Source organism: Xiphophorus hellerii, chromosome 14, assembly GCF_003331165.1.
Source record: "Xiphophorus hellerii strain 12219 chromosome 14, Xiphophorus_hellerii-4.1, whole genome shotgun sequence".
In the NCBI taxonomy this organism is placed as follows: domain Eukaryota; kingdom Metazoa; phylum Chordata; class Actinopteri; order Cyprinodontiformes; family Poeciliidae; genus Xiphophorus; species Xiphophorus hellerii.
The window spans coordinates 22,804,237-22,828,288 of NC_045685.1; the positions used below are offsets into that span (position 1 = coordinate 22,804,237).

The window sequence follows — 24,052 nt, forward strand, 5'->3', positions numbered from 1 at the left end:
AATAATTACTACACATTAATATAGACACTTTTCACCTAAACTACATGAAGGAATGAAACAAAACTAAATTTAACCTCAGGTGAGCTGGAGAAATATCTGGTAGATGAAATATTTACCTTCCAACCAACAGCTGGATATTATTTAGGTTTAAAAATAGCAACCACAAAACCAACATTTTTATTTTAAATTAACTTTTTTTGACACAATGTATTAAATATATTGTTAAGAAATAATGATTATTTTAATGTTTAATACAGCTAATCTACGACATGTGTAACAGTTATATACAATACTCTTATTTGGAACAGGTCTCGTCTGAGATGCGGTAAGCAGACAAAGCAGGGCCCTTTTTTCCTCCCCCGCTGACAGACACAGCAATAAAATTTACAGTCCGAAGGGGCAAGAGACTTTTTGGCGTCAGGGATCTGCCCGTATCAGTCGGAGATGAGCGCGAAGTGGTCCCTCTTACTTAGATAAAAACCAGACATCTGAGCTGTAAGGAGGGGAGTTTCCAAGTTTCTTTGGGGGCCGAACAGGTCTCTGAGTGGTCGAACAACAGAACGCCTTCTTTGCATATATTAAAGTGAGGAAACACCCACTCAGCATAAAAGTTAGATGTAGCGCTAAAATAGAGAGAGTTTTTTTCCATCTTTTCTCCACGTGGGCGCCTTTGTCTGTCTTTGTGTTCGTTTGTCTTCCCTTGTGTGTCTTATTTTGTGATAAAATGTATATCTCTGTACCTCTGCAGCTTTGTTGTCGATTGCTTTGTATGAGATTAAACTCTGTGATCTGTGACGTCAACACGCCTTGTTGTTGTTTCGTTTTAGCAGCACGCGGTCGCTGCACGTCGCCCACGGAGAACGTCACTCGCCGATCCCGGGCAAAATTAAAAGAGGAAGAAGGAACCAAACGTTTTGTCCAAAGCTAGCATTAAATTACCTCTTTTTTTAATAATATGAATCTGTTTTAGTCATTAAATGTTTATCAATATAAAATGTCATTAAATTTGTTTAATCTCTAAGTTGATGTTTTTTCCAACAAGTTTGTTGACATAAATTTACATTTTGAATGATCAAAACATTATATTAAATAACAAAAGCTGGATTTAATGGATGCTGCTAAATATTGAGCTGTGTTGATATAAAAACTTGACGTTTCTTCAAAAGAAGCTGGTTGAGTTTTAAAATCTGTTCACAGATAAAATTGTTTCCTCTCACTTAGTGATTTTATTTTCTTAAACAAAATGTTCATAACTTTTCCAGTTACTGTAAATCATATTTCCCATTTTTTAAGTGTGAATGTAATCTTTGAGCCATTAGATTTTTTCCTCATACCAGGTAAAGGACATCCTGGTCCATTATGCTGTGACATACCAGTGAATCATCACCAGTGGGTGTGGACCAGAGCCTGTCTGTGGAAGAATAACTTCATTTGTCTCTAGTAACTTTCAGTCTTTCTCAGGAAACCTTCACTCTGTCAACATGTTGTCGTTTGTGTTGCTGCTGCTGTTAATCAGCGGAGCTCAAGCTTCTTACTATGGCGTCGTCTATAGCTACTCTGTTGGAGACTTTCAGTCAGGTGGATACCCAGTAAGTTGAGCTTATTTGTAAAATAAAGTATTAGATTTTTTATCAGGAAAAAATAAGATGTATTTACCAAATCTTCACTTTAAATAAACAGAAAACCGATGACTACAGGATGAGCTTCAGCTCATGTGAAGAGTGTGACTCTTGGTTTTGTCGTGGAGACTGTAGTGGGATGCCAGTTTATCTAATTGATGAAAGCAGAGGTGAATGGTGTCAGAAAGTACATATTGGGAGTGGCTCGTCATCCCTGAATACATATAGTAGTGTGTAAGTATATATCAGAAATAATTGGAAATATATTTTGTTATGTTCAAATTATAACTGAGAACAGATAAAAATGCTAAACTCCTGCAAGACAGATTGTTCACTTGGGCTGATTAGGTTTTCCTGTTTTCTAAAGAAGAAAATCTTTCGTCAGCTCATAAAAAAATACATAGTTTTGTTTGTCTTTAAAGATTTTATCTTATATGCTGCATTATTTCACCATAAAATTGTAGAACTTATCATCCACTGTAGGAATTCTGGTCCAAACTGGATAGAAAACATAAATGGGATTGGATTATCAGGATTTGAAGTGCACTTTGACTTGAGAAACCGTTCTGACATCAACAAACCAGGTTCATCACCCCAGACCACCATCATCCCTCTAGTGAGGTAATCCTGTTAATTATTTACAATATTTTATCCATTATTAAAGCCTTTGACTGACTGCAACGTCTAGAGATGACCATCGTTTATATTTTGTATTTTTTGTCAGCATTTGCAGATGAAACTTTGTGAATCAGAAGCAAAAAATGATTATCATAAAAATAAAAGCTTGTTTACAAATGTAGATTTTATTTATTTGATAATCCAGCTGATGCTGATTCTTCTAAGTTAACAATATTGTATTTGAAACAATTAATCAGATAAATCAATATAAAATAAATCGGTAAGTTTGTTCTGTAGAAAGTTCATCATTACAAACTGAACTGAAATTATTCTGTAGTTTGTTCCATAAGGAAACACAGTGATGATTAAAACAAAGTCTTATCAGGAAGAAACATGAAGATCCAGTCAGACAGGTTAAAATTATGAAGCAAACACCTGAAGGACTGATAGAGGTGTGTTTTTCTTTTTCTGTCAGAGTTCCTTCAAACTGTCAGAGAAACATCAACCTGTTGGTCTCTGATCCAGATGGAGACGACATTAGATGCAGATATGCAGTTTATCCAGAGTGCGACATCTGCACTCCTCCATCTGTCCTCAGCCTCTCATCAGTGAGTATTAAATGTTTGAGTTACAGGAACTGGATTAGGCTGGATTTACTTCATGCTTTATTAAACGTGACCAATGAGTGAATTAGAAAGAGTTCACTCCTGCATGCAACCCATGCACTTTCTAACATTGGACTTTTTAATCATTTTATTTGTACTTTACTGTATTTTTGTTTCATCTAGTTTACTTTTACTTACTTATCTGTTGAATCTGATTTTCAGTAAAATGACAATAAAAAATATTCCACTTAATCTTTGATTCAGTTTAGATCTTTTTCTTCTCCTCTCTGTTCTCTTCCAGTCTTGTTCTCTGTCATTCAGTCCCACTAACAGCAGCAATGAAGGTCCGTATGTGGTTCGGATGAGGGTGGAGGATTTTCCCAGACAAACCATCACTCTGACTGATAGCAGTGGTGTTCAGGAAGTGAAAACAACCAGTGACTCCATCAGCAGCATCCCTATCCAGTTTGTTTTCAGAGGTAAAACTGCAGTATATCAGCTTAATTTGAACTACATTGAGCTGCTCTGGACTTGAAGTGTTTGTTTCTAAGCTGAATATGTTGGATTTGTTGGAAAACATTTGAAATATCAACAATTACCGATTAAAATAGACAGTCACAACTTTGGCCCAAAGTTCATGAAGGAACATGACAAAACTAAATTTAACTTTCCAACAGCTTCATGTTGTTTGATTTAATGACCAAACTGACCAGTTCCTTTCAGCTTGAATTAACTTGTTTCTTTGTTATTTTCTTCCAGTGGATCCTGCAGCTCCATCCTGCACAGAAGGTGAATATCTGCCCAGGTTTCTGCCTCCAACTCCTGAACATGGAGCTCAGATCTCAACCAATGACAGCGAGACTCTAGAAATCATCGTCAGAGCAGAAGCAACCCAGGCTGAGTGAGTGATTAATACAAATTAAAGCTGGATTGTGTCAACATTTTCAGGAGACAAAATCTGGTGTTAAATTTCTCTGACTCTAAGAATGAATAAAGTAAAAACATGATATTGTAACACTAAGATGTTGGGTAAATTTATGTTACCATAAAATAGGAGGTCATAGGTGGAGAAACAGCAGAACACTGAGAGGAATAGCATAGCTGTCCAGACTTTTATTCAACCTTCAGGTTAACAGATCAGAACCCGTCTCGGGCCCTCCTTACAAAAACCCACGAAGAAGAAGCAAGCAGCTCATCTTAAAGGCAAAGCACATTTCCTTAGCTATAGATCAACGTTAGTAAATGACTGTATGTAGCCACATTAATTGAAAAGGAAAAATAAATCATCTTACAGTATCAATAAAGAAACACAAGAAGATCCTGTCTTTGCAGGTGGAGAAGCTTTGGACATATAAATCTAACAAACTGTGTCTCTCCTGTTTATTAAAGGACCACTGAGATCCTGATCAGCGGGCCGGCAGGTGTAACCAAGAGTTCATCTGGATCAGGAAACTTCACCCTGACATGGACACCAGTTGCCAGTGATATAGGACTGAACAAAACTCTCTGCTTTGTTGTCCAAGCAAAGTTAGTGTCTTATTTAATTTACTGTTGTTTCAACTGTTAACTTTTTGTTTTCTCTCAGATATTTTTCTCTCCATTGAAGCTCCATCTGGTCTGGCATTTTGTTTGGTCTGATTCTTTCCTGGACGGCATCAGCTGAGATAATCCTGCTGTCTAATAATCAATCTCCCTCTAACATTTTAGTTTTATGAACAACAGAAATAATCCTAAATCACCTAATTAATCTGTTTCTTTCTTCTCAAACCTCCATTCGTGGCAGACGGCCACTTGTATTGACCCAGGTTCTGGTTCTGGTTCTGCTGGAGATTTCTTCCTGCTATAGAGGAGTTTTTCCTCTCTATTGGCTCAATGCGCATGATCGGCATGAGGGATTGCTATAGAGTCAATGATGCAATACAAGAGCTACGTCCTCATCCAGGAGGAATGAATGTTGCAACTCAATGACTTGATACCTCCACAGCTCCTCTGGCTCTGTGTACCAGTCTGACCTTCGATGCGTCTTAGTAACGGCTGTCTCCCACCCGAGTACGACTACACCTCCATCAACTACAACTACGCTCCCAACTACAAACAACCAACCCACCACAACAACTACACCTCCTAGGTCCTCCACCCCAAATGCAACACCAGACCCAGGACCAAGTAAGTGTGACAGAAGTTTATGTAAGAGAACATCACCAAACCTGTTAAATATAGACTGTTACCAAGGTCCTAACCTGATGGCTTCCTTCATTTATAGTTTAGATTATGTCTAAAGGATATAGAGGATAACATATTATGTATAAACTTAATTTTTTCTGTTATTATTCTATTTTAAATAGTAATGTTGACTCTCTGTTCTTCTAGATTATGTTTTGGCTCTGGATGCAATGATCTCAACAACACTGTCGATGGAGACTGATTCTGCAACCATCATGAACCTGGTCAGTAACCTCTTTCACATCAATGTTAAAGATATTCAGTTTCATTCTAGTCTAGCAGGTTTAGCTAGAGTTTTGTTTCTGATTTGCGGGAACGCTACACATTTATCGAGGTGATAAATAGCTGAATGGTGAAGTTCTTGATTTGTCGGTCGATCTGCATTCCCTCATCTATGATCACGAGCTTTGGGTAGTGACTGAGAGAATGAGATTGTGGTGACATGGAAACCTTTAAACAAAGATGGCTGACAATATGTCAAAATATTTGCATACAAGGAGAACAAAGTAACAACACAATGCTTCCCCAAGCTATAGCTCTGATCTGAAACACGCATGCACACATAGACGTACCATGTTTCCTTTATTTGTTTACCCAGGCTTTAGAACAACATCTTCTACTAACCACAGGTCACAAAAGGAACAGATATCCTAGATAATGCTGAGTAGACACATTCTGGGACTCCCTACTGAAGTCGCAACAACAGATAAGAGGAAGAAAATTAATGGATGTACTTACTTTCCTTATATAATGTAACACAAAGCATGATTTTTACTTGAGGGATTTGTAAACCTGATTCAAAACTCAACTCTGATTTTTAGCATAAAAATGTGGTTTAGTTTTTTTGTGTGTGACTTATTGTTTATATAATGTAGAACTGATTTTATGTTTTTTCCTCTCCAGATCAAAGAGGAGCTGAAAAGACAAGGACTGCCTTCTGACATAACTCTAAAGCTGCTGAGCAGTAGTGCAGTGGGAGTTACAACTCCCGCCCCCTAGTGGCTAAAAATGAGAATAAATCTGATCTTTCCTGGGAAATGTGTTTTCTATAACTTCTCATCTGGTTCATGAGATAAAACTTATTTTAATCAATGCAAATTGGAAATGTAATAGTTTTGTGTTGAATATGAGCAAATTCTGTAAAGTGATAATGTTCTCATTCATAATTTCTAATTGTCAATAACAGCAAACATAATAAAATGATATGCCAATACTGTTACTTGGAGTAATAATATCACCTCTTTTAAACAAAGTTTTTGGATGAAATCTTGGAGAACTAAACAAAGATCTTTCATCAAGTCACTTCCAGATGGTAAAATAATAATAATAAAAATTCTGTCTGTTTCTCTTTTTGTTTCTCTGTATGCTGGTTTTAGCTTTTTCTTTAACAGATACATTCTGTCATGATGGAAAAGCTGAAGAGGTAAAAGGTGAACATTTAAGGTTATAAACAAACCAAAGTTATATAATTCAACAATATTTTAATGATGCTGAAGAGTTTTGTTCCACTCTAAAGTTTACATTTGCTCACCATCGATATAATCATTATTTTCCTTTTTGCATTGTTGTGTCTTAATGATTTCCTGAAACCACCGCTGATCATAATAGAATTAAAATTATAACCTATATAAATACTAATCATTATATTTAAGGACTGAAGGAAGCGGTCGGCATGAATGTTTTGAGTAAGGGAGCGGTTGCGGCCGGTTTCAGCAGATAATCGCTCGGCAAGAAGTTCCTGTGCCCTTGACATGAAAGATTGCGTGAATCTGTATAACTTGTTTTAGTTTAATCGTACATGGACATGTGTTCCAGAAGATATGCAGTGTAACTCTGAATCACGTTGCAGCTGTGTGACCTTAGAGATGAAGTGTGCATTGTAACTAGGGAACGCCCTGAATGAAATAAAGAGAGAGGATGCGGCGGTTTGTGTTTTCAGAGCGGGTAGAGATTGTAACTGGAGTACGTCTCTGTCCGTTCTCCTCGCGAGTCGAAAGAATCTAACTGTCTCTTGTCTTTCCTTGTGTCTGAATTTGATGATCTAGGTGAGCAAACCTGACAGATCACCATCCTCCAACTTTAGTAGCACAACCACAAGAGCAAACTAACAGCACAGAAAAGAGAATGTGTGACAGCAGAGGTATTTGAAATTCGTTAGACAATAAAAACTGAAAAATATATAATTTGTCCCAGTGTAATCCTTCTTCATCTGAACCACAACAAGGTTTATTATTTAGATTAATGTATTTTGTTTTTATAACAACTAAACAAAAAGTCATTCTACTTATTCTTATTCCATCAGGTATCTTGATAATGTTTCCCTGATTTGTCACAGATGAACTGTTTAAACCAGAACTGAGTCAAACTTTCACATGTGAAATGTTTCTTATTTGGAAAACAGACATAGTGTCTAAATATTAGAAGATATTTTAGCACAGCAGAAAAATAAGTTTCCCGGAGTATAATTAAACTTTTTCAGACTTTCTTGACTAAAATTATTTAGGATTTTATGATTTACATTCATCATCACCTCACAGCTACTCCTATTGTTAAATACAATATCGATCACAAAAGTTGATTCTTTGATGGGAAAGTTAATCTGATGCTTCAAAGTGAACATTATTTTATTTAAAGCACCTAATCAGGTAATTCAGCATAAAATAAATTTGATTGTGCGTGTACAGTAGTTGAGTTTATAATTAGATGAAACTGAATGGGTTGTTTTAGTAAAAACAAAATGTTGTGGGGAAAAAACAGGTTTTAAATAATGAAACAAACACATGGAAAACATAACTGTTGACTTTTCTCACAGAGTTCATTCAAACTGTCAGAAAAACATAAACTTGTTGGTCCACTGCGTCTGCCTCACCATCTCACCACAACACATCATGACAGTATCATGCAATTTTATTCTGTTTGCAATAATGAACAACTGGAGATAATATGCATGAGAATGTTCCGACTTTATTATCTTTATCTTTATTCATTTCATTCAATACAAATAAAAAAATTTTAATACAAGGAAAAAAAAATAAAATAATTTAAAAAAATGAAATGAAAGGTAGCAGAAAGAAGAAAATAATCTTATAATATCTGCCCCTTTTTCTCAACTATGGATCAAAACAACAAAAAACAAACAAACAAGAAAAAAAAAAAAAAAAACTAAAAATTTTTTTTTGATTTGTCTTATGTGACAAAAAAAAAGAAAACAAAGGAAGACCAAAAAAACAAGGTCAATCATCAATCTCAACTGAACAATACTATACTTTGACTTTATACTATTTCATACTTCTTCAAAAAAACAATCTTTAACATTCTTTTAAACATGTGTAATGATTTAGCATTTTTAACATCGTTTTGCAGGTCGTTCCACAGTTTGACTCCTTGTATCGAAGTACATCGTTCTTTCAAACAAGTTCTGAATTTAGGTTTCTTAAAAATCTGTGTCCCCTTAAGGTTATAACCACTCTCTCTCTTTTCAAAATTTTTTTGGATGTTTAAGGGTAATGTTTTTAGATGTGCCTTATACATAACCAACAAAATATTATAATCAACTAAATCATTGAATTTCAAAAACCTCAAATTACAAAATAATGTATTTGTTGGATATTTACCATGTTTTCGAGCAATAACTCTTATTGCCCTTTTTTGCAAAACAAAAACAGATTTTATACTAGTATAACATGCCTTTCCCCATACCTCAACACAATAAACCAAGTGTGGAACAGTTAGTGCATTATACAACATAAATAGTGCATGATCATTCAGAAAATCCCGTACTTTATAAAGCACTGCAATTGATTTTGCTAATTTTGTTCTTAAATAATTCAAATGGGATTTCCATGATAATTTCTCATCAATTATCACACCCAAGAATTTCACCTCACTAACTCTACAAATCTCTACACCATCAACTTTAAATGGAGTATTTACAATTCTTTGTCTCCTTGTAAATAACATATAATTTGTTTTGTCCAAATTTAAAGATAATTTATTTAGTTTGAACCATTTATGTATTTGCATAAATTCTCTTTTCATTTCTTTTAACATCCCTTTTATATCATTACCCTGACAAAAAAAAGTGGTATCATCCGCAAATAGAATACATTTGAAAAACCCTGATACATTTACCAAATCATTTACATATAAAATGAACAACTTTGGTCCAAGTACTGAGCCCTGTGGAACTCCACATGTAATTTCACAAAATTCGGATCTAGTATCATGTACTTGTACAAACTGTTTTCTATTCTCCAGGTAGCTCGAAATCCACTGTAATGCCGGCCCTCTAATCCCGTATTTAATAAGTTTTTTGAGTAAAATGCTATGGTCAATCGTGTCGAATGCTTTCTTTAGATCGACATAAATGCTAGCACTATATTGTTTTTGATCAATAGCATTTGTTATATGTTCTATCAGTTCCATAAGGGCCATTGATGTCGAATTTTTGGCTCTAAATCCATATTGACTACTACTTAATATATTATTTTTATCTATAAATGTATCTAATCTATTTACAAATAGTTTCTCCAAAATTTTTGAGAACTGTGGCAACAACGATATCGGTCTGTAATTACTAAACATACATTTCTTACCATTTTTGTAAATGGGAATTACCTTTGCTATTTTCATGGCGTCTGGAAATTTTCCTGATGAGAATGACAAATTACAGATATAGGTGAATGGTTTAATTACATAAGACATAATTTCCTTTACAAATTTCATATCCATATTTACCCAATCCTTTGATTTTTTATCCGCCATTTTGTTTACAATACTCAGTATTTCTTTCTCATCCGTTTCTCCAAGAAAGATGCTGTTTGGACAACTCCCAATTTTTTGGGTAACATCGCTATCATCTTTTGGTATCTGAGCAGCAAGTCTTGGACCAACATTTACGTAGTAATGATTGAATTCGTTTGCTATTTCATTCCGATCATAAATTTCAGTATTTTCTTTTAAAAAGTGTGTTGCAATACCAGATTTTATTGTATGCTTTGTAGAAACACTATGTATAACTGTCCATATTGCTTTTGTATCACCGTTACTTTTTGTTAATAGGTCGGTATAATATTCTTTTTTATGTTTTCTTATAATCCATGTCAGTTTATTTTTATATTTCTTATATCTATCCTCTGCTTCTTTCGTTTTTAACATCAAAAAGGATGAATACAAATTATTCTTTTTTTTACAAGCATTTCTCAACCCTTTTGTCATCCATGGCTTGTCAACAGCATCTTTCTTAACAAAATTAGTTGTCATACAATGTCTTTTATACAGAACTCCCAAAATATTCATAAACTCATCATATGCTCTGTGTACATCATCCACATATACATTATTCCAATTTTGTTGACACAAATCATTTTTCAATTTATCCAAATTTTTTTTTGACATATTAAACACTTTTTTCGTTGGCACAGGTACAGTAATAATTTTCTGGTGATTTTTGTAAATCGCAAAAACTGGTAAATGATCACTTATATCGATTTTGAAGAGTCCACTCAGCACCTCTCCATCCGTAATATTAGTAAAAATATTATCAATTATTGTGGCAGAGTGTGTCGTAATTCTTGTTGGTTTTGATATCAATGGAAAGAAACCCAAACTACACATTGTATCAACAAACATCCTATTTAAATCAATTTGGGTTCCTAAATCTATATTAAAATCTCCACACAGAAATAATGTTTTATTTTTACTCATTTCAATAAGCTCTATTAATTTTTCAGTAAATAATTCTAAGTTAGATCCTGGTGTTCGATACACACAACTCACCACTATATTTCTCGATTTCTCACTTAACACTTCTATAGTAATCATCTCCATTACACCTTCAACAGTTGTTGACATAGTATCCTTTATTTTACATCTTATTTCACTATCAGCAAACAAAGCAACACCCCCACCTCTTTTACTACTTCTATTCACATAATGTAATTCATATCCATCTATTTGAAAATTGTTTTTGTTTTCCTCATTCAACCAAGTCTCTGAAACTGCTATTATACTGAATTGTCCATTTAACCGTTTTAAGTAATCTGTTATTTTTGAGAAATTAGAGTTCATACTTCTACTATTTAGGTGAATTACAGAGAAACCTGCTTTTATCATTTTACTGTTGTTAAATTTCTCCTCATCATAGTATTCACACTCAATATCTGGAAAGGGATCTGCAGTTATCAAGTTTACATCATACAATTTAGAATCTGAAAATTCATAATCATTCATTATTTTTGTTTATTGTATTTTAATATAAAAGAATCCAATTTAAAAAAAGGAAAAAAATAAAAAAACAAAAAAGTACTTAATAAACCCATAATGTTAACATAAAGCCACCTCACTGTTTGTTGAACATCCTCTATTTATCCACTATTTACTTGTCCAGTTGCTCTAAGGATCTAATCCATATACCTCGAGCATTTTCAGGAGCATCCTTTGTTTTAATATAAACTTTACAATTCATCGTCCATGTTACCTGAATTTTATTTTGTTTCTTCAGTATTCTGGCTTTTTTTGCAATTTCTGCATTCTTTTTTGTGAGATGTTCATTTATGTAGACACTTGTACCTTTCAAATTTTTTCCTTGTTTAAGCAGCTCAATCTTATGTTTTCTATTTGTGAACCGAATAATTATTGGTAATGGTACTTTCTTCCCTCTTTGACCTTTAACTGATAGAGTATGACAAGCTTCAATATTCTCCTTTTCAATGTCAATGTCTTTACTTTGCAGGAATGCAATAACCTGTTCCTCGGTAGTAGCTTCATGTTCAGAGTTAGTATCAGACCTGCTCCCTCTCACAGCTTGAGAATAGCTTGATCTTATATCCAGTCCTGTTATCAAGACATCGTTTATTCGAGAGTATTGTTCTAGGTCTGCAACTCTGTTTTCCAAAAAGTCAATTTTCTTTGCTTGTTCGGCAGTTTGTATCTTTAGCTGCTTGATCTCAGTTAGCAAGTATTACTGAGTAATACTGAACAAGTACTTTACAGTATTTGTTCAGATTAAAATAAAAACGTTTTGATTTAAATGAATTAAAATAAGTATAACCACAAGAAACAGATGAGAGATTAAAACCTTATACATTAAATCACTTTCCCCAGCAAGGATCAGATTCATTCTCATTTTTAGCCACTAGGGGGCGGCGGTTGTAACTTGCACAGCGCCACTGCTTAACAGCTTTAGAGTTATATCTGGTGACAGTCCTCGTCTTATCAGCTCCTCTTTGACCTGGAGAGGAAAAAACATGAAATCAGAGCTAAAATAATATGAACAGAAAATCACAAGAACAAAAATAAACCACATTTTTATGCTAAAAATCAGGGTTGAGCTTTGAATCAGGTGCTTTGAGCTAAATGAGCTCTTCACTTGCAACTTCTTTATGTTAAAATATTAACATTTATGTTAAATAACATTTTGTCTAAATCTGTTCATCTAAAAAGGAATGCTGCAGAAGACAAAAATAAATCTTTATTGCAGGAGCAGCTAAACCTGTTGGACTAGAATGAACCTCATTGTTGTCTTTAACATTGACGTCAACAAAGTTACTGACCAGGTTGGTGATGGTTGCAGAGTCAGTCTCCAGTGACAGTGAAGTGGAGATTTTTGCATTCAGAGCCAAAACATAATCTAGAAACACAAAGAGTCAACATTACTACTTAAAACAGGATCATTAATCCATAAGCAACACTTGGCTGTGTTTATGCAAACTTAGAAGAAATTGATCAGGCGGTGAATTTTCATGCAAGTTTTATATTTTCATATTTTTCCCTCCTTTAAGGCTTTAATGCACCTTTTAAATTAAATGCAGAATTTTCTGTCCCTTTGGCAACGTTTGGGCTGCTAATTCCCATTCAGACTCCATTTTGTTCATCATACAATTTAGTTTCTGTTTTATGTCTGGTGTTGAAATTCCTCAGAAATAACATTATTTTCCAGTTGGTGAAGGTATTTTGTAAAATAAATAAGCCAATTTAAATATCACCACATTCCTAAAATAATGTCCTAAAGTGTTATTTTTTGCCAAAATTGTTTTTTCTTTGGGGTTTTTTTGTGTTTGTTTGTTTGTTTTTGCCCTAAACATCTTTAGGATAGAAAGAGGTGCTGATTGTTAATTTATTTATTTTTATTTTATTTTATTTTATTTTTTTAAATGGGGTAGGCCGTTGTGTTAGAAAGGAGAGAATTTATGGGATAGAAGAAAATACAGGTTTTATATTTTACATTAGTAAAAAACTACAATATTTATCACAAGGAATGAAGCTAATAATTGCATTTGTTAAAGAAGAGATGATGTCATATCGCTAAAGAAAACATTGAAAAGACTTTTTATGCCCCAGGAACACACATGGATCAAAAGTTTCATTATCAATGTTGCTAATTGTTGTCTTGCATTATTTTTAAAGCCATTTGTGAAGAAGAAAACATTTCATGAACATATTTTTGGTCAAGAGCAGATTTAAAGTGTCCATAAGGTTAAAACCTCTTTACCCTGGAAAATACAATGGAGAAACGACATGCAGGCGTTCAGCTGCAGGTTAATGGGGTTACTGATAAAAAGGCTTCAGGTGACATTCATCAGGTTTGGTGATGTTTTCTAACATGAACTTTTGTCACACTTACTTGGTCCTGGGACTGGTGTTGAGTTTTGGATGGAGGACGCAGGAGGTGTAATTGTTGTGGTGGGTTGGTTGGTTGTAGTTGGGAGCGTAGTTGTAGTTGGTGGAGGTGTAGTCGTACTCGGGTGGGAAACAGCCGTCATTAAGACGCATCGAAGGTCAGACTGGTACACAGAGCCAGAGGAGCTGTGGAGGTAAATAAAGCAAAAGCAACAGCTTTGATATAAAACTATTAATAAAATAAGCAGATAATTCAGTTTAATGAAGATTTTAAACAACAGTTTGTACAAACTCAGTATTAAGCTGATATAAAGCAACTATCAATGCCACGATTTCTGAAAATTAAATTATGATTCTGCTGTGATGAACCCAACAATCACTAATGCCCTGTTTTTAACATCTTTGTTCTTTTATGACTTTAAATAACAATTAATTATTCAAATTAGATTAAAAACATTCTATGTAAGGAAACCCAGCAGATTACATCAAGTCATTGAGTTGCAACATTCATTCCTCCTGGATGAGCACGTAGCTCTTGTATTGCATCAGTGACTCTATAGCAATCCCTCATGCCGATCATGCACATTGAGCCAATAGAGAGGAAAAACTCCTCTATAGCAGGAAGAAATCTCCAGCAGAACCAGAACCAGAACCTGGGTCAATACAAGTGGCCGTCTGCCACGAATGGAGGTTTGAGAAGAAAGAAACAGATTAATTAGGTGATTTAGGATTATTTCTGTTGTTCATAAAACTAAAATGTTAGAGGGAGATTGATTATTAGACAGCAGGATTATCTCAGCTGATGCCGTCCAGGAAAGAATCAGACCAAACAAAATGCCAGACCAGATGGAGCTTCAATGGAGAGAAAAATATCTGAGAGAAAACAAAAAGTTAACAGTTGAAACAACAGTAAATTAAATAAAACACTAACTTTGCTTGGACAACAAAGCAGAGAGTTTTGTTCAGTCCTCTATCACTGGCAATTGGTGTCCATGTCAGGGTGAAGTTTCCTGATCCAGATGAACTCTTGGTTACACCTGCCGGCCCGCTGATCAGGATCTCAGTGGTCCTTTAATAAACAGGAGAGACACAGTTTGTTAGATTTATATGTCCAAAGCTTCTCCACCTGCAAAGACAGGATCTTCTTGTGTTTCTTTATTGATACTGTAAGACGATTTATTTTTCCTTTTCAATTAATGTGGCTACATCCAGTCATTTACTAACGTTGATCTATAGCTAAGGAAATGCGCTGTGCCTTTAAGATGAGCTGCTTGCTTCTTCTTCGTGGGTTTTTGTAAGGAGGGCCCGAGACGGGTTCTGGTCTGTTAACTTGAAGGTTGAATAAAAGTCTGGACAGCTACGCTATTCCTCTCAGTGTTCTGCTGTTTCTCCACCTATGACCTCCTATTTTATGGTAACATAAATTTACCCAACATCTTAGTGTTACAATATCATGTTTTTACTTTATTCATTCTTAGAGTCAGAGAAATTTAACACCAGATTTTGTCTCCTGAAAATGTTGACACAATCCAGCTTTAATTTGTATTAATCACTCACTCAGCCTGGGTTGCTTCTGCTCTGACGATGATTTCTAGAGTCTCGCTGTCATTGGTTGAGATCTGAGCTCCATGTTCAGGAGTTGGAGGCAGAAACCTGGGCAGATATTCACCTTCTGTGCAGGATGGAGCTGCAGGATCCACTGGAAGAAAATAATAAAGAAACAAATTAATTCAAGCTGAAAGGAACTGGTCAGTTTGGTTATTAAATCAAACATGAAGCTGTTGGAAAGTTAAATTTAGTTTTGTCAAGTTCCTTCATGAACTTTGGGCCAAAGTTGTGACTGTCTATTTTAATCGGTAATTGTTGATATCTCAAATGTTTTCCAACAAATCCAACATATTCAGCTCAGAAACAAACACTTCAAGTCCAGAGCAGCTCAATGTAGTTCAAATTAAGCTGATAAACTGCAGTTTTACCTCTGAAAACAAACTGGATAGGAATTCTGTTCATGGCATCACTGGTTGTTGTCACTAGTTGTCCACCACCGTCCTCAGTCAGAGTGATGGTTTGCCTGGGAAAATCCTCCACCACCATCTGAACCGCATACGGACCTTCATTGCTGCTGTTAGTGGGACTGAATGACAGAGAACAAGACTGGAAGAGAACAGAGAGGAGAAGAAAAAGATCTAAACTGAATCAAAGATTAAGTGGAATATTTTTTATTGTCATTTTACTGAAAATCAGATTCAACAGATAAGTAAGTAAAAGTAAACTAGATGAATAAAAATACAGTAAAGTACAAATAAATTTATTAAAAAGTCCAATGTTAGAAAGTGCATGGGTTGCATGCAGGAATGAACTCTTTCTAATTCACTCATTAGTCACGTTTAATAAAGCATGAAGTAAATCCAGCCTAATCCAGTTCCTGTAACTCAAACATTTAATACTCACTGATGAGACATTGAGGACAGATGGAGGAGTGCAGATGTTGCACTCTGGATAAACTGCATATCTGCATCTAATGTCGTCTCCATCTGGATCAGAGACCAACAGGTTGATGTTTCTCTGACAGTTTGAAGGAACTCTGACAGAAAAATAAAAACACACCTCTATCAGTCCTTCAGGTGTTTGCTTCATAATATTAACCTGTCTGACTGGATCTTCATGTTTCTTCCTGATAAGACTTTGTTTTAATCATCTTTACCTTTTCCTGGTTTGTTTCTTATAGAACAAACTACAGAATCGTTTCAGTTCAGTTTGTAATGATGAACTTTCTACAGAACAAACTTACCGATTTATTTTATATTGATTTATCTGATTAACTGTTTCAAATACAATATTGTTCACTTAGAAGAAACAGCATCAGCTGAATTATCAAATAAATAAAATCTACTTTTGTAAAAAAGCTAATAATCATTTTTTGCTTCTGATTCACAGAGTTTCATCTGCAAATGCTGACAATAAATACAAAATATAAACGATGGTCATCTCTAGACGTTGCAGTCAGTCAAAGGCTTTAATAATGGATAAAATATTGTAAATAATTAACAGGATTACCTCACTAGAGGGATGATGTTGGTCTGGGGTGATGAACCTGGTTTGTTGATGTCAGAACGGTTTCTCAAGTCTAGGTGCACTTCAAATCCTGATAATCCAATCCCATTTCTGTTTTCTATCCAGTTTGGAGCAGAAACCCTACAGTGGATGATAAGATCTACAATTTTATGGTGAAATAATGCAGCATATAAGATAAAATCTCTAAAGACAAACAAAACTATGTATTTTTTTATGAACTGACGAAAGATTTTCTTCTTTAGAAAACAGGAAAACCTAATCAGCCCAACTGATCAATCTGTCTTGCAGGAGTTTAGCATTTTTATCTGTTTTCAGTTATAATTTGAACATAATAAAATATATTTCTGATATGTACTTACATACTACTAAATGTATTCAGGGATGACGAGCCACTCCCAATATGTACTTTCTGACACCATTCACCTCTGCTTTCATCGATTAGATAAACTGGCCTCCCACTACAGTCTCCACCACACAACCAAGAGACAAACTCTTCACATGAGCTGAAGCTCATCCTGTAGTCCTCGGTTTTCTGTGGAATTAAAGTGAAGAGTTGGTAAATGCATCTTACTTTTTCCTGAAAAAAAATCTAATACTTTATTTTACAAATAAGCTCAACTTACTTGGTATCCATCTGACTGAAAGTCTCCAACAGAGTAGCTAAAGACGACGCCATAGTAAGAAGCTTGAGCTCCGCTGATTAACAGCAGCAGCAAAACGGACGACAACATGTTGACAGAGTGAAGGTTTCCTGAGAAAGACTGAAAGTTACTAGAGACAAATGAAGTTATTCTTCCACAGACAGGCTCTGGTCCACACCCACTGGTGATGGTTCACTGGTATGTCACAGCATAATGGACCAGGATGTCCTTTACCTGGTATGAGGAAACAATCTGATGGCTCAAAGATTATATTCATACTTAAATAATGTGACATATGATTTACAGTAACTGAAAAAGTTATGAACCTTTTGTTTAAGAAAATAAATTCACTAAGTGAGAGGAAACAATTTTATCTGTGAACAGATTTTAAAACTCAACCAGCTTCTTTTGAAGAAACGTCAAGTTTTTATATCAACACAGCTCAATATTTAGCAGCATCCATTAAATCCAGCCTTTATTTAATATAATGCTTTGATCATTCAAAATGTGAATTCATGTCAACAAACCTGTTGGAAAAAACATCAACTTAGAGATTAAACAAATTTAATGACATTTTATATTGATAAACATTTAATGGCTTTAAAACAGATTCATATATTTAATACATGGTGTCAAAAAAAGTTAATTTAAAATAAAAATGTTGTTGGTTTTGTGGTTGCTATTTGTAAACCTAAATAATATCCAGCTGTTGGTTGGAAGGTAAATATTTCATCCACCATATATTTCTCCAGCTCACCTGAGGTTAAATTTAGTTTTGTTACATTCCTTCATGTATTTTAGGTGAAATTAAAACTGAATCAGACAATTACAGATTAAGTGAAATATATTTTATGTTCATTTTATTGTAAGTTACATTTAGCAAAACATGACAGGGAGCCTGTGGAATCATTCAACAGATAAGTAAATGAAGAAAAAATAATTAAAAATATAAAATTCAAATACATCAAAGCAGAAAAAAAATCAAATAATACAAAGTGGATCATTTTAACGATAATTCAACTGCTTAATAAGTTGAAACAGTCTAGTAGTTGTTAGACTTATATTTGTCTGATACCAGCAGCTGAAAGAATATGATTGTGTCAGGAAGCTCAGAGCTCTGATCCTGCAGCAGCTTGCAGAGATCCTGGAAACATTCAGCAAACCTCCGACAAATATTTTATTACCAATATTTTGATTTCAAATTAAGATTGAAAACCACTTTTCTTTAAGATTTTACATCATCGTAGGAGTTTTAAAAAGTTGTGTAAAGCATTTCAGAGGAGGGAACTCTTTCTAATCCAGACTGATTAATGAAGCTGACTGCAAATCCATCTTATTTATTATCAACATTTGATTCTTACTGATGAAACATTGTGGACATTCAGTGAAGTGCAGATAATACACTTTATTAGCTGCTCATCAGCATTTAATGTCGTCTCCTTCTGGGTCTAAAACCAACAAGTTGATGTTTTTCTGATAGTTTGAATGAACTCTTTGAGAACTCTCCATAGTCTTATAAAGAGGAAATGATGGTTTCATGACGACAACACAAGAAGCACAGCACAGAGTGAGCAAGGCTAGGCACTAGTCTCTGGTAGGTATCGAACAACTGACGACAGACAAGAAGACAAGACGAGACGAGGACCCGACAAAGAACAAGGAACACAGGTGGGTTTAAATGCACAAGGAGGTAAACAAGACACAGCGACTCAACAGAGGACAGAAAACTAAATAAACACAAAGAAAAACCAAATCCCTACAGGTATAATTGTCGCTTGGGCATCAAGACTTTGCAATGACAGTTTTTGGATAAAATCATGTCAGGTTGAAAGTTTCCATGTCATTTAAATCTCTGAATCACAAACTCACTTTAAGATGGTGAAATAAAGGTTTACTGTTTTCCTTGCAGTTATATCAATGACTCATCTTTCCTTTCACTACAGATGGTTCTTGAAGAAATTGACTGCAGGTTTTAGCATTTTTTTGGTTGCAGAATAAATTGCTGATGCTAATAAAGGTTGACAAGATTAAAGGACTAATGTCTCAGCCAGATCTAGAGAAACTCATCCATGTGTTCATCTTCAGTCGTATTGATTATTGCAACAGCGTCTTCACAGGTCTGTCCAACAAATCAATCAAACAGCTGCAGCTGATCCAGAATGCTGCTGCTGGCGTTCTCACTAAAACCAGGAAGATAGAGCACATAACACCAGTTTTAAAGTCCCTCCACTGGCTCCCTGTAGCTCAAAGAATAGACTTTAAAATACTGTTGTTAGTTTATAAATCACTGAACGGCTTAGCACCACAATACATTAAAGATCTGCTGTTGTTGTATCAACCTTCCAGAACCTCTCAGGTCTTCCGGTTCTGGTTCTGCTCTGCATCCCCAGAACCAGAACCAAACGAGGAGAAGCAGCTTTCAGCATCTATGCACCACAAATTTGGAACAAACTTCCAGAAAACTGTAAAACAGCTGAAACACTGACTTCTTTTAAATCTAGACTAAAAACTCACCTGTTTATTTGAACGTAATCAATTACAAATTTATTGATGTAACTTGACTTAATGATTGATTCTATGTTGCTTTGTGATTCTGTGTTTGTAATGATGTAAAGCACTTTGAAATGCCTTGCTGCTGAAATGTGCTATACAAATAAAATTTGATTGATTGATTGATTGATTGATTGATTGATTGATTGATTGACAAGATGAAAACTGAAGAGGTGAAAGGTCTCAATTAATTTCAGGCTTTTGATTAAAATGCTTCTTGGATGCTTTCTAGTAGATACTTTCTGGAGGAAATCCTCCAGGACATCCTTACTGTCCTGGAAACATTATATCATCTCCCAAAAAAAGCTGGAGATTGTGGTTAAAAATTAATCGTACCAGTTAACAGATTAATCTAATAATCTTTATTAGTTGTGTTTCCATTGACCATAAAACTGCACAAATTAGAATTTAGAAAATACATTTGATTATTTAGACATGCCAGAAATCTTGTTTTGTATTTACAATGTCTTTCTTTTATTAACTTTCTGCATTTACAACTCAGTTCACCTGTGGCAGTTGTCAGGCTGAAGTATATTATATGCTACATCAGACCCCCCATGCTAAAAAACCTCTAAGTTTAAGAAAGCTTGAAACAGGCTGGTGGAATAAAACTGTGTGAAAGGCTGATCATGACCAACATGACTAGATACTCAGGAGTTCCTGCACAGCTGTGTGGATTAAGGTGTCCACATTTGAATGGAGCAAACTCAATGACAGATGCTGAAAAGATACACTTGTGAATGTGATTATTGGGAAAGTTTTTGTGCCATAGTAGACAGAAAAGGTGGCACTGCACAAAATGTCAATTTTAATGTCAATAGCCGTAAGTCTCTGGGCCTCTGTGATCACCTGATGGGGAAAGAGCCGCCGGGCTGTGGACTCATTGAGCAAAGATATGGAGACAGTGGTGTCCAACAGCAGACGCTGTCCAAATCCACCATGCATCATCTAAACGGCCTGCAGCAGGAGTCCACAGAGTGAATGGTTGTTGGGCTGAATGAGTAAGGGGAGAGTTTGTGGCGTTAGGAAGAGCGACACACTTTAGAGCAATGGTTCAGTTTTCTGCAGCGTTGGCACCTCTGTCCCCAGGATGGACATGCTGGTGTAAATGTGAGATGGGAGGGTGAACGACACTTACCACAGGATTGGGGTTTTGTGGCACTCTGGTGTCCCGCCACGTTTACTTCAATGAAGAGATGTAGGTTCGAAAAGCTGAGCTGTTGGGGTTACGACTTCTGCCAGCGTGGCAGATAATAAAGGAGCCAGTTCAGGAAGTACTAGCTGAGATGTTAGCAAAGCACCAGACTCCAGCTGTTCATGCCAACTGCCTGTGACAGCTAGAAGTTGTCTGGTGACATAAACAGTATCTTCCATAGATTAGGGTTGGATGTACAATACAGACCAAAAGTTTGGACACACTTTCTCATTGAATTCAATGAGAAGGTGTGTCCAAACTTTTGGTCTGTACTGTATGTTCTGCTGGTCTCAAATAATCTCCTCTTCTAAAGTTCCAAATTCACAAAGGCTTGCCAGACATTGCAGGTCGGTTATGAAAAGATGGACTGACTCACCTGGTCGCTGGCGAAGCTGGCATTAGACAATCTGGCCCACTATGACTTTGCTTTGTGGCAAAATGTCTGGCCAGCAAGGTAACACAGTCATTATGATCATTCACTGACCCAAGGGTCCAGAAGATGCGCTTGTCCAGTGATTTATGAACCACTGTTGTTCAGGACTCAGCAGCAGCATTTTGGTTGTTGCAGGACTGATCTTGATCCTCACATTTTTGGGACCAAAAACAGTAGTTCTGCCAGGTTTGTGTTTCTTGTTCACTCATTGGTCATATGTTGTTATCCATCTGTTAATGTGACTATCCAGCTTGTGCATCCTGATTGCAAAATATTGTCTTCAGTTTGATAAATATGCATCATTCTGCAAAGCACCTGCTGATGTCATATTACCTCTGCAGTCTTTTGCCAACACCCACCATGACAAAGTGCTGCTTCCATGGTTTAGTTTTGATGCTGTTAACAGTATTAACAGTTAACAGCAGAAATTCTTGCACGGTTCATTCTTGAGAGACAAGTCAAATATATTTCGGGCCAATAACATTAAGAGTTTTATGGACCAATCATGGAATTTTAAAATCTACTCTGACAAACGAAGAGAAGAAAGAGGAAAATGGTGAAACATTGAGTTCATCACAACTGAATCATAGTCATGTTTCTGAAATTCTGCTGAAACTGCTGTTTTAAGACTTCATTAAACTGAATTGACTGGTCATTTAAATAATAGTTTTATATCTAAGCTGTTTCTCTAATTACCTCCACAGCTCCTCCGGCTCTGTGCACCAGTCTGACCTTTGATGTGTCTTTGTTAGAGCTGGTGAGTGAGTGGAAATCTCTGCTTTGGTCTTGAGTTTGAAGTCAATCTGCTTTTCATTGATCTGATAATGTTACTGCTAATCTGCTGCTCCATCCACAGGTCCAACAACTGTTTCCCCTCCAACTACAACGACACCTACACCAGCTACGACTACGCCAACAACTACAACCAACCCACCACAACAACTACACCTCCTACAACCTCCATCCTAAACTCAACACCAGTCTCAGGACCTTGTAAGTGTGACAGAAGTTCATGAATAAATGTAGACTCTTAACAGAAGCCTTTCATTATTAGCCTTAGGGGTCTTTTAATTTTCTGCTTCTATTCTGACCTTCAGTCCTCTCCATTCAAAATGCATATTTCAATATTATTATAATTTTAAAAACTATGAAAATGTTTTTTTTTTACTTCCATCCCATAGAGTCAATAGACAAAAAGACATTCATCAAGCAAATCAGTTTTACAAGAGAAAAATGTGGAAACCTAAAATTCAAACCAGAATACGTGACCTTATTGATTAATTATCCTGTTATAAATAGTAATGTTGACTCTCTGTGCTTCTAGATTATGTTTGGGCTCTGAGTGCAGAAATCTCCACTTCACTGTCACAGGAGACTGACTCTGCAACCATCATGAACCTGGTCAGTAACCTTGTTGACGTCAATGTTAAAGACAACAATGTGATTCCTTCTAGTCTAGCAGGTTTAGCCAGAGTTTTGTTTCTGATTTGCTGGAACTCTACACATTTATCGAGGTGAAAAACAGCTGAGTCGAAAGGTGAAGCTCTTGATTTATTGGTCGATCTGCATTCCCTCCCTCAACTATGATCACAAGCTTTCAGTAATCACTGAAAGGATGAGATGGTGGGAAACCCATAAACAAAGATGGTTGACAATGTCAAAGTACTCACATGCAAGAAGGACAGAGTAACAACACAACCCAGCTCTACCTCTGCTCTGAAGCAGGGATGTGCAACAAAATCTTATTACAATTATTACACACACACACACGTAAACGCACGCCGACATACCGACATCTCCTTTTGTTTGAATCATTTATTTTCACAGGCTGTAGAAGGAATTTCTTACTCCAACATCCTCAACCAAACACAGGTCACAAAGGGAACAGATATCCTAGACAATGCTGAGTAGACACATTTTGGGCTGCAACATCAGATAACAGGAAGGAAATAAATGGATGGATGTCTTTTCTTTGTATAGTGTTACACAAAATATGACTTTAACTTGAAGGATTTGTATACCTGAAACAAAGCTCAACTCTAATTTTGAGCAAGAAACTGTGTTTGAGTTTTGTTGTGTGACTTATTGTTCATATAATTTAAAACTGATTTCATGTTTTTACTCTCCATATCAAAGAGGAGCTGAAAAGACAAGGACTGCCTTCTGACATAACTCTAAAGCTGCTGAGCAGTAGGTTAGTGGGAGTTACAACTCCCGCCCCCTAGTGGCTAAAAATGAGAATAAATCTGATCTTTCCTGTGAAATGTGTTTTCTATAACTGTTCATCTTTCTTTCATCTATCACTGGGTAAAACTTATTTTAATTAATGCAAATGAAAAGTTTATATTGTTGCCTTAAATGTGATCAAATACTTTAAAGTCAAAATGTTCTTAGGCATATAATTTCTAATTGTCAATAAAAGCAGTCTGCCATGTTGGGTTCCAATTTCTTTACCCACATACAGAAAACCACCA

General features: G+C 35.6%; 2 protein-coding genes across 3 annotated transcripts; one reads left to right on the forward strand and one right to left on the reverse strand.

The window, feature by feature from the left end:
- Window positions 1-1,400: 1,400 nt before the first annotated feature.
- LOC116733403 (uncharacterized) lies at window positions 1,401-23,860 on the forward strand. Its single transcript, XM_032584246.1, has 10 exons — window positions 1,401-1,589; window positions 1,681-1,853; window positions 2,103-2,240; window positions 2,713-2,845; window positions 3,144-3,321; window positions 3,602-3,743; window positions 4,232-4,369; window positions 4,827-5,008; window positions 5,213-5,289; window positions 23,708-23,860. The coding sequence occupies exons 1-10, from the start codon at window positions 1,482-1,484 to the stop codon at window positions 23,801-23,803; spliced, it is 1,365 nt and encodes a 454-aa protein (XP_032440137.1). The 5' UTR covers window positions 1,401-1,481; the 3' UTR covers window positions 23,804-23,860.
- LOC116733404 (uncharacterized) lies at window positions 12,056-17,527 on the reverse strand. Of its 2 annotated transcripts, none has more exons than XM_032584247.1 (10): window positions 17,383-17,527; window positions 17,119-17,291; window positions 16,742-16,879; window positions 16,136-16,268; window positions 15,661-15,838; window positions 15,242-15,383; window positions 14,616-14,753; window positions 13,689-13,870; window positions 12,619-12,695; window positions 12,056-12,296 (listed from the first exon to the last, which is right to left on the reverse strand). In XM_032584247.1, the coding sequence occupies exons 1-10, from the start codon at window positions 17,488-17,490 to the stop codon at window positions 12,201-12,203; spliced, it is 1,365 nt and encodes a 454-aa protein (XP_032440138.1). In that variant the 5' UTR covers window positions 17,491-17,527; the 3' UTR covers window positions 12,056-12,200. The 2 variants fall into 2 exon arrangements, with proteins under 2 accessions (XP_032440138.1, XP_032440139.1); XM_032584248.1 differs by having other exon boundaries at window positions 17,379-17,498.
- Window positions 23,861-24,052: the final 192 nt, after the last annotated feature.